At 39.1% G+C, this 15121-nt stretch overlaps 1 protein-coding gene across 1 annotated transcript; it reads right to left on the reverse strand.

Moving 5' to 3' along the window:
- Nucleotides 1–8688: 8688 nt before the first annotated feature.
- Nucleotides 8689–12344, reverse strand: LOC115920692 (40S ribosomal protein S15-like). Its single transcript, XM_030977129.1, has 4 exons — nucleotides 12283–12344; nucleotides 10953–11038; nucleotides 9868–10102; nucleotides 8689–9073 (listed from the first exon to the last, which is right to left on the reverse strand). Exons 1-4 carry the CDS (start codon nucleotides 12283–12285, stop codon nucleotides 8960–8962), a joined length of 438 nt encoding a protein of 145 aa, XP_030832989.1. The 5' UTR covers nucleotides 12286–12344; the 3' UTR covers nucleotides 8689–8959.
- Between the last annotated feature and the right edge of the window lie 2777 nt (nucleotides 12345–15121).

Genomic DNA, 15121 nt, shown 5'->3' on the forward strand with positions numbered 1-15121 from the left:
TTGCGATCTACATAACTTTTTTAAAATTCCAGAATGAATGCACTGCACATAGGATGAGTGGCACTGTACTGCAGTGCAGGGCGCAGGGCAGGCAGCAGTGCTTGCTCGCTTGGACCTAACTCCAGGATGCTCCGACGGCGAAGCCGTCGGCGCTTCAGAGGCTGCATAGGAAGCGATTCAAACAGCGGGTTGGGCGACATTTTCTAAAATATGCAAACCAAGTAATTACAATTTTGACTTACTAGGTTACTCGACTCCTCTGGGCATCCCGCAGCCGCAGGCCACTGAAAATTATAATTTGAAGAAGTCTTCGATGGGAAAAAGGGGGTGATTCTTCGTCCTACCCCGATGATTCTTCCATGTTGTATCGTCATTCAACATGGCGAAGAGAAAGTATGCAGCAAATATGAATGTGTGCATACGTTCTCTTCGCTGTGTTTAATGGTTCTCTTTCAGGAAATTATGGGTAAAAAATACAACTCTGTGTTATAAATTTTTCAGTTCACAATATCTTTTTTTGTTGGTTCTGCCGAATTTGCACATACACATTTTCGCTTTGCCAATTTGATAATTACTTCACGATATTAAATAGCAATAAGTGTAAAAAGGTGCGCGGAAGGAGTTCACTAAATTCAGCAAATTCAGTGTAGACCCTATGCGCCTTAGTACACTAAACTAATTGCTAGTATTAAGTAAGCATCATACATGTAACTGGTCTTCGCCTGAATGTCTGAATCTGAGGACGTTTGTGTCCTTTTCTTATATGATTTGTATTTATAGGAATTTTAATTAATCTTGATTTGTGCAAGAATTAAAAGATAAGGCAGAAAAATAGACTAAATCAAACTCCATCGATATCTTCAAGATGAGACTGGATAAGCACTGGTGGGTCTGAGCGATTCGAACTGAGTTAAATTGATATGATCAAAACCATCCCAAATCTGCGCATGTGCAATAAGTAATCCTCTAGAACGTAACCAACCCTGAAGAAGGTGACCGAGGATTACAGGATTACAGGATCTACACTCTCCTCGTATGATGATGATGATGACGATGATGATTAGAATTTGTATTTTTTTATTAATTAAGTTTTTTTCTTCTCCCAATTTCCAGCCACCATGATCAGCCGCCTGGCAATGCTTGGAAGGTTTTCAGGCCTCCCTGTACGGACCCTCCCGGCGGCCGCTCCCGGTCACAGCCAATCAGGTGTCTTCATGAACAGAAGAATGCTTCAACACAAACGCAATCACAATGCACAAGGTAAGGCCTTGATCAACACCTTTAATCAAGTGGCAAATACTTATCGTATTAATGTTTAAACTGTAACAGTATCCACAAATATTAAAATGGCCATGCTGCCCTTGCCTTATAATACAACATAAAAATCCTTGATCATCCATGCGAATCAGGCTATTGGACCAAATACCAGGATCGAGTTTGTTCTTGTACCGATTCACCTCAACTACTTTCATTGTTAGCTTCACTGTTTGCTTCTCAACTTTAAAAGGAAATCCAACCTTAAAGATGAAGTTGAGTTCTGGTCATGCGATTGCATTGTGGAAAGAAATGGTGTGGAACCGACCAGAAAAGGTTGATCATCTAGCGTATAAGAATTTGTGTGTATTGCAAGGTTCTGGAATCATCAAAATGATAAAAATTTGGCAAGTTACAAACACTGTACCCAGATATGGGACTACATGTACATGAAACACGTGGCGTGAAAAGCCGGCCCCCCAATTTTTACGATGTTACATGCAATATTTAGAATATGAAGGCATTTGAAGAGCCATGCTTTTCAGGAAAACATGTCTTATCTGAGTTCTTCCACACTTGCATAATAAGAATGAGTAACGCTCACAAAGTATTTTTCACCTCTTCCCAGAACTCAACCTTCTCTTTAAGAGCAGAAAATCAGAGAAATAGACTAGTGACAGTTTGAACGTAATTGGGCAAAAAGTAATAAGTAAAGTTATGCATTTTTGAAAGTTGTATCACTATTCAAATGGGAGAGTTGTCTGTAACTATGTCACAATCTACTCACAGGGTTGCCAATTTGAGCTTGTATAGCTCTAATGACCTCATATTTCAAACATTCGTAACTCGCTTGGTATGAATTTTTTCTAACGTTTGCCATTCTGTTTCTGCTCATTTTTCTCTGCATTCATATGTAGCGGATTTTATCATTAATTCTAAAACATTTACACTTCATCACAGTTTGTTTACAATTGTCAGCTGGTTTTACTACACAATCATCAATTACCTTTCATAATTGACAGACCAATATTCCTTTTGATATCATCTCTTTTGTTTTCTGCTGGTCAGCCTATTCAACATTGTGACTCAATAGAATATAAATTAGGCAAGCTCACCTGTTGTTGAAATACCTTCTCTACTGTACCCTAGTAGATGTTTTTGTGTCATGGCAACAACGGGCCAATCGAGGGACAGTCTGGAAAAAGGTCATGACACAAATTTAGTAGATTTTTTTTTCTTGTGCACCATCTTAGTAGAAGGACTTCACTTTGGAAGCAAGATAATTTGTGCCAGTTACACTCAAACTGTATACTACAACCACTGCACTACATTAGGTTTTATCAGCTGCAATTATCACCAAGAGGAATTCTCAATTTTCTCATATAGATGTAATCCATGGATATCATCTCGCATCGTAAAAACATTCATAGCTTGTGCCATCTGAGGCAGAGTTTTAATTTGGTGAGCTTATGTACTTATCTTTTATATTTGGAATCCATACCTCGAATACCTTAACATAGAGTTGAATTGCTCTTTAATCTGTTTCACCTAAGGTGTATTGGGAGCATTATTGAATATTATGAATAAACCAATAACAATCTGTATTTTTTTACACCATATCTCCAGTCTGGTACCGTACAGGAATCAAAGTACCTCAGCAGCCCCAGCCAAGAAAGGTGGTTTCAAGTTGAACATGCAGCAGACTTTGTGGTAGCTAAAGCTGATGATGTTATCAACTGGGCCAGGAGGGTAAGTCTGTCCTTTTTAAAAATGATATCGTTCTTTCTCATTTGTTCAAAGTGGCTTTCCAGTAGATTTAGATTTATTTTCACATTGTTTGTGTACTTATAGTTTTTCTTCTCCATGCGCCTCGAACACATTAGTCATGTGGAGTTGGCGCATTACAAATATTCTATATTATTATTATTATTAAAATAATGCCTTCATGTCTGCACACTCTTTCTGATATTATCACCACCCCCCCCCCCCCTCTCTATGTCTCTATCTCTCTCTCTATGTCTCTATCTCTCGCTCTCTCTCCCCCTTTTCCTCTCTGATCATCTCTTTTTTCTCCTTATTGGTCTCTATCTTTTTTCTTTCCTCTCATTTTCCTTGTACATGTACATCAGCCTGTGCTATCTTGATGTACAATGTTTCATTACCATACCCATACAGTGACTACTAGAGTTATCAGAAAAGTCACCTTTAAATGGGCAAATTTCAATTCTCTGAACAATAGGCAATTTTTGTAATGTAATCAAATTAAATGCACAAATCTGTGTTAAGTTCCTTGTTACAATATCACCCCTGATTCTTGACTTCAACTTACATTTTTGCCCCTTTAATCAATGAGTGATTCCCATTTCCCTGCAGAGTTCACTCTGGCCCATGACCTTTGGCCTCGCCTGCTGCGCTGTGGAGATGATGCACTTCGCTGCTCCCCGGTACGACATGGACAGGTTTGGCGTGGTGTTCCGAGCCAGCCCTCGACAGTCTGACGTGATGATCGTTGCTGGTACTCTGACCAATAAGATGGCTCCGGCTCTGAGGAAGGTGTATGATCAGATGCCTGAACCAAGATGGGTGATCTCTATGGGAAGGTACGGAATGATCATGAACAGTAATAGAATCAATGCTATAGTCTTTAAACAAAATTCTGTGATTGAAGTTTGAGTGTTGATATCTCTCTTGTTACTATATTATTATATTTTATATCTAGGTATCATTGAAAAGCCTGTTTATTCCCCTTTACAATAATGCCCCATTTGTGATGGTTAAGTAATAAAGGACTGTGCAATACTCCTGAATATGGGGCCAAGTCATATGTGAAATGTTGCAAAATGCATTATTATTCTTTCACAACACCATCCATCCTCCATGTAAATTTTTTAAATAAATACCATTTCAATTTCTATTTATTGTTTGACATGACCCTTGTTTGACATGACCCTTCTCTGTTTATTTCTACAACGTTCTTCTTCATCCAACTGTTTTTCTTCTTTGAGAATAATTTTCCTTCTTTTTTCTTCCTCCAGCTGTGCAAATGGAGGTGGCTACTACCATTACTCTTACGCCGTTGTCAGGGGCTGTGACAGAATCGTACCAGTTGATATCTACGTTCCAGGTATGCAAAGAACACCTCATGAACTTATAGAAGTGTTTGTGTGTGGGTGATTGTTTTTTTTAATAAGATAGGATTATTTACGTATAGGGACGTACCTTTAATGTCACCATTCGAAAGACCAGGGCCCCCGTCTTATAAAGAGTTGCGATTGATCCAAATCATTTGCAAGTCCTCCAATAAATCACAAGTTTACAGCCTCCTATCTCTTATGTACATAATTGCTATTGATATCAAATGCAAATATGTTGCGATTAATCGCATCTGTTTTTAAGACGGGGTCCTGGTCAAGACCGCCATGGTAATGATAACGATAGACTATATGCATATATTGCTAAGATGAAACGATAAAACTGGTCACACCCGAAACAATAAAATTGTTGTTGTTTGTGAATCAAACACTGGGGACTTTCCCTCTATCCCTTGCCACCAACGTCATGTCAAATGAGTGCATTTACTGGCTCACAAGGAGTATCTTTGAGGGTTGAAATTAAAAAATTTTAAAAAATTACTCGCAGAGCAGTCCGAACGAGATGATAAGATCTTTAGGGAAGGTCATCGGCATAAAATGTTGGATGTCTGACCTACAGTAATGATTTTCAATTCATTTTCCACAAAAACAATAGGGGAACGATTTGGAACAGTGAGGTCAAGCCAGGCTGTTAAAGCCTGTCTGTACTAGTTTGACCAGGGTGATTAGACCTCCCTGGTTATCTCATCAAACCAGCTCTCAATTACTATAAGAAAAAGGGGATCATGGGGGACCAACAGGCACCGATTAGGCGTTGTTTGCTATGTGGAGGGTGCAAGTAGCTATAAGTAGTGCAGTGGGGCTTTAAAATGTGTTATGATGATACTGCAGGGGTACTGATGGGCCTTCATGAGAGCTCATAACTAGGTTGCTATAGGGTGATGACTGCCTGCATGTAGTGGGCTCCACCCTGTACTGCCTGGTAGATACACTGCTTATTCTGACCGCACAGGGGACAGGTTATAACTGCAGTGATATGTGATTAAAAGTAAATAGTTACCAATAAGAAATATACAATATATATTAGATGGTTTCCAACTTTACACTGTTGACATTATCATGTAAAATATTATACAGAAAACCCTTTAAGTTGATTATGACAAAACTTCTGATATGTAGTTGATTTTATTGCTGATACCCCCTACAACAATGGCAAGACTTTGAATAATTTGATTTAATTCTATCAGCATTGTATATGTATCATTAAAGCGCACAGAATTATTATGCGCTACACAGGCACTCTCCATTAGATTATTATGTATCTTTTGGGATGAATTAGTAGTTAATAGATATTGATTGTTTGTGCCTGTACATTTTCGATTATAAAGAAAACCACATTGCACCCTTTTCATTTAAAGCATTAGAATATTGAGACTTCATTGTACATGCAGTTATCAAAGTGCATCTCTCGAGTTCCGATACTCACAGAGGAAGCACAGCTTAATTCACCCTAACCTAATCCCAATTTTTTTTCTTTACTGTGATCATTCTACAGGTTGTCCTCCTACAGCAGAGGCTCTTCTCTATGGTGTCCTCCAACTGCAAAAGAAAATCAAAAGAGCCCAGAATATCACCATGTGGTACAGGAAATAAAGAGGCCCTCCTTCTACTTGCAATTTGAAAGAATTTTATAACCTTCAACTGTTTTTTCCTATTATGTCACAATCTCTATTGTATAGAAATTTAAAGATTGTCTCCCAGAAAAAAAAAATCACCCCTTGTACTCTTAGTCGATCTATTTATGCAGGGTCCAATCATTTATTGATCTCCTGGGCGATGGGTCTCTATATTAGAAAAACTGACAAAGTTTCACATGCTTTTGAGGTTAGCTTTTCTTTTAAATATTATTTCATTGCAATGGAATGAACCTTTTGTTCTGTCAATGATGAATTTGACATATATTATTCTCTTCAATATTTGTTATGAAAAACAAAGAAAAAAACTTGCACTCACTTTGAAAGAAACTAACAAGTTTATTATCACAGATTACTTCTGTCTGTAGTTATGAAGCCCCCCCCCCCCTCCCCCCGAGGAGAAAATGTTGAAGAATAAACATGTCTACTCTAACCAAACACTGCATAATATCTGGTCATCGAATTCTTTAAAGGAATTTTCACTAATGTTTGAGGCACCTTTTGCAACATAAGAAGGGTATACCTGAAAATTGATGATCAAAGGATTGTTTAAAAGAAATTCATGTTTTTATCATTATGACTGGTTGAGAAAGCTTTATGACTGTAAGATAGACCTGACAGTCATCCCAGTCACAATTTCTTTTTGTGAATCACTGAATGGGAAAAGGTGTAGAAGGTTACAGTGTTTTCAGAAAGACATATTATTTGTACAAATAAATCTGATTTGAATGTGAATTGATACAAGTGTCTGGATCTTTTATTTGTATGGTTTTATACTTTTATATGTTTGAAGCTCAAGCTAAGTAAGGAGAATGGTGCAAGAACTGAGAATGTTACCATGATATGGAGCTGCAGTTTTGCGACTGAAAACTTTGTTATTTTAAAGGAGCACTTAGCTCACATTTTAGTCACTTGCTCATAAATTGTATGCAATGTTGATGAATTTGAGTTTGAAAAAAACAATTTAAAATGTATGAACCAAACGACTTTAAGAGTTTATCAAGTCTATCTTTTCATCCGAGGTCAAATGAGGAATAAACAACTGTTGATACTTCCCAAAAAATAAGCTACTTGATTTATTGGAGAAGCAACGTTGAACTTATATACAGTCAACAACTAAATTATTCATACCCCTTGTAAATTTGATGCTCTTTTTTTTTCTTTCCGTATCTCAAAGAATGAATTAGGGCCTCTGTTGAATACTTTTGTATACAAGCTTTAATGTGTCTCATTCTCAAGAAACATAAATCGAGACAAACCAATTTTTCTGTACATACTGTACTCATGAAATTACAAAGCTTGGTAAGGGTATAAATAATTCAGTTAGCCTCGCTATAGGGTGCAAAAGATTTATGTATATGTAGAAGGATCACTGTTTGAGAAGGTAGAGAAGGCATAAAGACAGAAATCAAGAGAGAATAACTGAGAGATTGAGGGAAAAGGGGAAGGGAGAGGCAGAGAAACGAGTGATAAGAATCACAGGGAGAGAGGAAGAGGTAGCATAGTATATCAGAATTCAGAAAGGGACAGGCAGAGAGATGAGAGACACAGGGAGAGAGGGAGGGAAAGAGGAAGAGATAGCATGGTACAACATATGGGAGAAGCAGAGAGAGAGAGAGAGAGAGAGAAGGGGGGTGGTAGTTGGGGGAATACAAGATTTTTGAGTGGTAATAACTACATACTTGCAAGCATTGAGCTATCGAAAGTCTGCTTTCAGTACACACATTCATTGCTCAAATCTATCACATTAACTTCTACCAACTCAAAGAATTGCAACATTTCCCCGCACATCTCTGTTCTCTACCATTCTAGTGCACCCATTCATAATAGATTTTGTCTGCTTCAGTTTGGAATTTGGAGATTAAATCTTGAGGGATTATCAACGTCATTGTCAGAATCTGCCAAGTATATCGCCTACATATACATGCACAACGAATATACGATAGTTTTGCTTAATGCTACGAAAATCACTTGCATGCCATTGCCAAAATAATGTAGATGTAGTACACATGATGGACAATAGCTAGTGTACTACATGTATCATCAAATGTGTACATCTCACATGTATCACTACTGAGCAAATTCTTGCACTCTTTTTCACATAATCATACTAAAGACAAAGACATTTTTGTTATCAACTCTTCTCACAATCATGGAAGTTTGATGCAACACTACTCATCTATTTCACACAATAAGAGTTCTTCTCTATTCTGCCCTTTCCTCTTTTCTCATTCTCCCAGCTCAGTCTCTCTCACTCGCACTTTCCCGTTTTTCATAACACAATCATTTTTGTACAAACACTTGTACTTTCAGATAGGGTTAGGATTGCAATTGGATTTTAAGGTTGGGTTTCAAGTTGGGTGTTGCGTTTGTTTAGTTAGTGTAAGAAATTACCGTAAAGCAATGGTTGCCATTTCAACGAACTCATACGCCCACCAGCCCTATCATGGCCCCGCCTAATTTAAGGATCACGCCATCTTTGGCTAGTACTGGCAGTAAGTAGGGAGAGGTTGCATTGCGTTTGTGTGGTGGAGATCAAAATTAAATTGGCCGTCTTCTGGACTACCAGGGCATATGTCTTACAACCATCTCGCTCTTCTCACATTACCCAAGACATATCTCAACAAAAATCACTTCAATATGAAAACTTTAGATTTTGTGGTATCTACACATATCTGCAGATTGATTTATTGACGTGGTTGAACATGATAAACTGAAACGTGGCAGACAAAAAGTCGCTGATGGATGTGTGAAATATGGTCTACCAAATTAGCCCCTGGATGCCATTAGAGTTTGTTCTCAAACAAGAACTTTCTAGGAGAGTCTTTCTGTTGTTGATGTCTCGCATATGACATTTTGGATGGGTTTCAGATGATTTGTAGAGGGCTTTAGAAGGAGTTGATGATGATGGTTGATGGTTTACTTGAGTGGGATGAATCTGGAGGAGTGGGTGGCTCCGATACCGGGCCTACCGTGCTTCACAGGCTTGTAGGTGATGCTGAACTCTCCCAGGTAGTGACCAATCATATCAGGCTAAAAGAGGAGAAAGAAAATATTGATAGAGGGAGAGAAGAGGAGATTGAAACAAGAAAATTAACCACAAGAATACATGGGTTTTCCCTCACTCCGTGCCTACATACAGCTTGGCTTTCAAATATTTAGATGAATATTCCAAGTGTGAAGAGCTAAAAGGGGGTTGAGTTGTATTTCTAAAATCATCTTACATAGTTAATGCCCTTCTGGCTCTAAACAGATTTTGTAACATGAATCTTCATTACCTGCAAAGAAATCTGTTACTGGCCAACCTCAGAAACGAGGAAATCATCAGCAGTATATCTATTGATACTCTGAAGGATATAAGCATCATTGGCTGGCTTGTTTATGCACTTCTTTTCTACTTCTTCCAGTCTTCTCAGTAAAACTTCAATTTCAATTCAAACTTGTTAACTTGTAATTTTCAAACTTGTTAACTTGCAATTTCCACACTTTCAAAATGTGCATAAAAAATACATTTCAACAGAGTAACTTGGTGACAATTGTATTTTCCCCTGGAACTATAATGCACTCCAATCTCCTTTTCAATCAATTATGAATGATAAACAAATACCGCCCCGAAAAGGATTGACCATCAACACCCCCACATTAAAGGTCACACCAACAAACTGACTCCATACTTATTGCATAGTTAAACCGATCCCAAACTGACTGATACATGACCATTGGGGCTCGTGTTAGTTTTTATTTGGTATGGAATCGGTCTGTGTGTGACTGGCGATTACTCATTTCACACAAAATCTTCCCCAAATGAGAAAAAGAAAAAAAAGTACCTTGATTTCCACTTGGTTGAAGACCTTGCCGTTGTAGACACCGACCATGCATCCTACCATCTCGGGGACGATGATGACATTCCTCAAATGGGTCTTGACCACCTCAGGCTTCTCTAGGGCTGGGCACTCCTTCTTGGCCTTGCGGAGCTTCTTGAGGAGGGCCAGGGGCTTGCGCTTGAGTCCACGCTTGAATCGTCTCCTGGCACGGCTATGGAGCAGCTCGCTCAGGACCTCACTGAGAAGGATGAACAAGTCAGAGCAAGGCATGTAAATCTATTATCTCTACGTCTCTTTAATTTGGTAATGTACCAAGGTAGAAGTTGGTAGTTTTTAGCTGTCATAATTTCTGGGCCGTGTTTTGGCGTTGATAAGTTTATTGTTCACGTTCATGTAGATTTTTCAAGCTCAACAAGTACGCACTTGCTTTACCTGGAAAGAAATCTGTCATTTGACATATTCAGAAGGATATCAGCATCATTGACTGGCTTGTTTGTGACTTTATGCACTTCTTTTCTACTTCTCAACACTCAACAAGTGCTCATTCAGAAATGAGGCAGTAAACCGTCGCAACATAAGTGCAGCAGTTTAAAAAAAAAAACATATAAATGAATGGTGACAGCGCGCAACAAAGGTGTTGCTAATAGTAATGGAGCTCTGTTATAAGATTCAGAAATGTTAAGTGCACTATACTTGACTGTTGACGTTATCAAAAAAAAAATACTGCAATGGATTTGCGATGTCATATCTGAATGAGGCTTTAATCTCCACAAATATGACCTTTAAATTTAGAAAATCCAAATCATATTCCTAACATTTGTAAAAACCTAGTCTATGTTTACACAACTATTCAATTCTAATGAAACCATTCTCCTCAGATCCCATGATACCAAACATTCTATTTTGTTTTCAATGTCAATGTTTTATAAAATTCCACTTGCTTCTGACATACTTGTCTTCTTCAGTCCTGTGACAACTCCATCACTTCCTTTTCTGTAACAACAAATTTGATGGTAGGTCAAACTTTTTCTAAACCATAGCACCTTTCACTCACCAAACATGAATCCTTAAAAGTGTTTTTTACTTACTTGGACATGTCCAAGAGTTGATCAAGGTCAACACCTCGGAAGGTGTACTTCCTGAAGGTACGCTTCTTCTTTACCTCAACTTCTGCCTGTAAACAAGTAAAACAAAATATAATCAATCAAATATCGATGTGTGGATGACACTATCCAACTTGCCTTTCACATCCGGGTGTACAACATGTTGGTTATCTGCTCTGGTCAGTTAATTTCAAACATTATTTTGAAGCAGTTTACAACTTATTTATAAAAGCAATACTTCAATTTTTTCATAAATCAACCGAGACTCTATGAGTTATGTTGGACAGGTCACAGTACTATAAAGGAAAATATTTATTAGAGTTCATGCTATTTGATGCACACTTTTCAAAGGCAAATGAGCAGTAGGGGCGCTGGTCCAAGAATGAGGATCATCCGCATGAACGCCGTTATCCTTGTCTATGAGGACAAAATGCGTCCCCAAAAAAGGATCATCCGCATTTTTATCAAACGTGTTTCTGCGGGTTTTGGGTTCCTGATCCGCGCGCTGGCGATGCAAAAAATGGATTCCGCGTAATAAAAATACCCCCCCAGTTCATTGTCTACTTTTATGGGTTGCCGGTCTCCCCGAGGATTTACCGCTCATAACGTGAAAGTCTCAGTACAAAGTCAACGTAAAATTAAGCAAGAAAATCATCAGGGAACCTGTTTTTTCACATTGCCAACACGTGGATCGGAAATCAGATTCGTCAGTGAAAATGCAGAAGATCCTTATTACGCAGACGCATCTGTCCGTGTATACAAGACGATCCTAGTTTGTGGGGAATGATAGTTATTCCTTGGACTAGCGCCCCTACTGATAGGATTATAATTCTGTGAAATATCTGGTAGGCCTACACAATCATGACGACACGACCCACCATGTCCATGAATACATTTTCTCAATTTCTGGGCACACACCAATTTTTGAGTCTACTCTAAACTCTTAAGAACATGACAAATAACAAAAGACCAAGTATAATTGGAACACATAGTCTTATCAATTTCGAGTAGAGTCATATGGTATTCTTTATCAGACAGCGTCCGGAACAATTGCCAACCAATGGCGACTTGTTATTATCGTTGGTCCGATGTACTCGAATCCGGGTAGTGTTTTGAGGCACCTGAAAATGTATCTACGGAGCTTCATCATATCATCGCAATTTCATCTTCATATTTTTCCTTTTATACACTCCCATAATCTTAATTATACAATCTAAATATAACAATGAATAGTGGCGTAACTTCAAATTCTTAAAATGTAATTTCTAGGCATGGATGTTTAAGGATTTAAATTTCAACTCTGTTTCATCCCTACCATGTTTGCGATTACGAGACACGAAAAGAAAGAATGATGAGCATTTGTCGCCCTCTGTTGTTGAAAATAACCAATGAATAGGCCTATATTCTAGTTCAGTGGGTGCAATCCGTATCTCTATGGTGCAATCAGGCGCGTACACAGGGGGGGGGGGGGGGGGGGGGGGGGGGGGGGAGAGGGGGGGGGGGGGGGGGGGGGGGGGGGGGGGGGGGGGGGGGGGGGGGGGGGGGGGGGGTGGGGGGGGGGGTTTGGGGGGTTTGGGGGTTAAACTTAAACCCCCCCCCCTTTGGTAATTTTTTGTGTGTAAACCCCCCCTAAATTTTTTTTTTTTTTTTTTATACCTAAAAAAAAAATTGACCTAAAAAGCTGACCTTACTCCCCCCCAACGAGCAAAATGTCAAATTTTTCAAATTTCGAGACCAAAAAAAAAAAAACGTGTCTCCTCTTACCCCCCCCCCCCGCTTATTCAGCGGTCGGCTGAGTCGTTGCGATTTTTTTGGGACAAAAAAAAGAAAAAGTGACCTCTTACCCCCCCCCCCCCCCCCCCCCCCCCCCCCCCGCTTATTCAGCGGCTTGCTGAGTCGTTGCGAAATTTTCGGTCCGATTTATAAATGTTAAACCCCCCCCCCCCTTGAAAAATCCTGCGTACGCGCCTGGGTGCAATCATTTTGTCTATGGTGCCTTCTTGCAAAATATAAATAGAAAATTGAAATCTAGAAATATCTGTCAATAATCAGTTTTGAGAGAGAGAGAGGGAGCAGGGCCGTAGCCAGAGTTTGATATTTATTTATTTATTTATTCCGTTTTATTTAAACATGGTAGCCCCGTCAGTAATCACAGTACTGTTTTCCAGGAGGGGGCCCTGTAAACAATGCAACATAATTATGAAGATACAAACTACTTGAACAATATAAACATCATCGAAAACATCAATACATAGTAACATATGACAGAAAATTAATAAAGAATAAGAGTGAATAATGAAACAAAGCCGTAGTATAAGAATAATAAATTTCAATGAGCAATTTCAAATAAAATTTTACTCTGTCTGTTCAGATTTTAACAAATTATTATATTGAGAAATTTATAAAGAAAGGCAAATCTATCTATGTTTGGGGGGCACATACATGTAAGTTGATCGACGTCCTGGGGAGGGGTCTACAAAAAGTCAACCGATCTGAGGGGGGGGGGGGGGAGGGAGGAGAGAGAGAGGGAGGGAGGGAGTTACGGAGATCGAGAGAGAGAGAGAGCGAGAGTGAAAGAGAAAGAATTAAACTACAGTTTCACAATTATTATGCTCGAACGAAGCAAATATATTACGTGGACACCTGAAAGTGTAAAATCATGACAATTTCAAAATTCGTGAATGGATTTTAGATCCTAGGGCAATTAAAAGTGATTAGAATTATGTATTCATGTATCAACTTTTCCTTCAGGTCGGTTGTTTAAAATAAATTAAAACAAATAATTAAAGATAACAGAAAATACAAAAACAACAACAACAACAACAAACAAAAAGGCAGGGTTGTTTTATTTTATACATATCTAAAATAGAAGGAATATTTCAAACTTATAGACACCTACCGCTGTTTTCAAAGGCTTGAGAGGAAATGGTACTATATAGGGCGCAGCGCCCCTAATTATATTCAATATAACAACACGTAGGCTTACTCAGGCGCGGATCCTGGGGGGCCGAGCGGGCCTTGCCCCCCCCCCCTGGCCAAAAAAAAACACGCCCCCCCCAGGCCAAAAAAAAGTATAAAAACCCCAGAAATTTACCCTTTTTTTTGGCTCAAGGAGGGGGGGGGGGGTGTTGAGTAAAAAGAAAGTGCTCACTATGCCACCCTCACCCCCCCCCCCCCACTGAGCGAAATATCGGCCGGCACGATTTTCAAAGTTCAGCACACTAAATTTCAGATTGATTTCAAATTGTGGCCTCCCCCCTCAGAAATCCTGGATCCGCGCCTGAGCTTACTATATAGGACCTCTTTGATCAAACTATGATAAAATGTTACTAAAGAAAGTTGGTTACTGTGTTCAGATGCCTTGTACCTATGAAATGCAGTATTTGTGTATTCCGCTTTGTTGAAAGTGATATAGGTTTTGACATTACCCTCTGAAGAGTATATGTTATCTGAAATGTGCATTTCTCCCCCCCCCAAAAAAAAAAAAGAAAAAAAAAGAAAACAGCATTGCCAATATCATAAAATTTCAAATATTTGTTTGCATGCTTGGGCAACATAATGAGCAACTATATCTATTTTGCTCTTGCTGAATGAGCACTAATTTTTCTTTTTCTTTCAGTGCTCCCGGAATTTCGAAAATCGCGCCGGCCGATAATATTTCGCTCAGTTAGGGGGGGGGGGATGGGGGTGGAGGGGGGCATAGTGAGCACTTTACTCAACACCCCCCCCCCCCTTGAGCAAAAAAAGAGGTAAATTCTGGTCCCATTTTTTTTTACAACTTTTTTTTTAGGCCGGGAGGGGGGGGGGGGGGGGGGGGGGGTAAGGCCCGCCTGGCCCCTCTGGATCCGCGTCTGTACTTATCCACTTTACTTTCTCCCCCCCCTTCTCTCTCTCTCTCTCTCTCTCTCTCTCCTCTCTCTCTCTATATATATATATATATACGAACGCAAAAATAATGAAGAACATCATACCTTGAATCCTACAGTTTTTATGAGGTCACGAATTTTCGACGGACATTACGTCTTTATCCTAATATAAACATGTATTATACATGACTGTATTCTCCATTTCTAATATCACACCTCTCCCTACGAAAGTGGCATTGTAGCAAAATTATTGGCATGTAAACACGCATTGCTTCTTGCATTAATAGG

The sequence above is a fragment of the Strongylocentrotus purpuratus genome, unplaced genomic scaffold (assembly GCF_000002235.5).
Source record: "Strongylocentrotus purpuratus isolate Spur 01 unplaced genomic scaffold, Spur_5.0 spur5_scaffold_9, whole genome shotgun sequence".
NCBI lineage: Eukaryota > Metazoa > Echinodermata > Echinoidea > Camarodonta > Strongylocentrotidae > Strongylocentrotus > Strongylocentrotus purpuratus.

Excerpts from the sequence above, each read along its gene's own strand:
- LOC115920692 (XM_030977129.1), bottom strand. Across the intron at positions 10,103-10,952 it reads CAACTCTTGGACATGTCCAA|TGAGGTCCTGAGCGAGCTGC; the intron begins GTAAGTAAAAAA and ends CATCCTTCTCAG. Across the intron at positions 9,074-9,867 it reads TCAACCAAGTGGAAATCAAG|CCTGATATGATTGGTCACTA; the intron begins GTACTTTTTTTT and ends CTCCTCTTTTAG.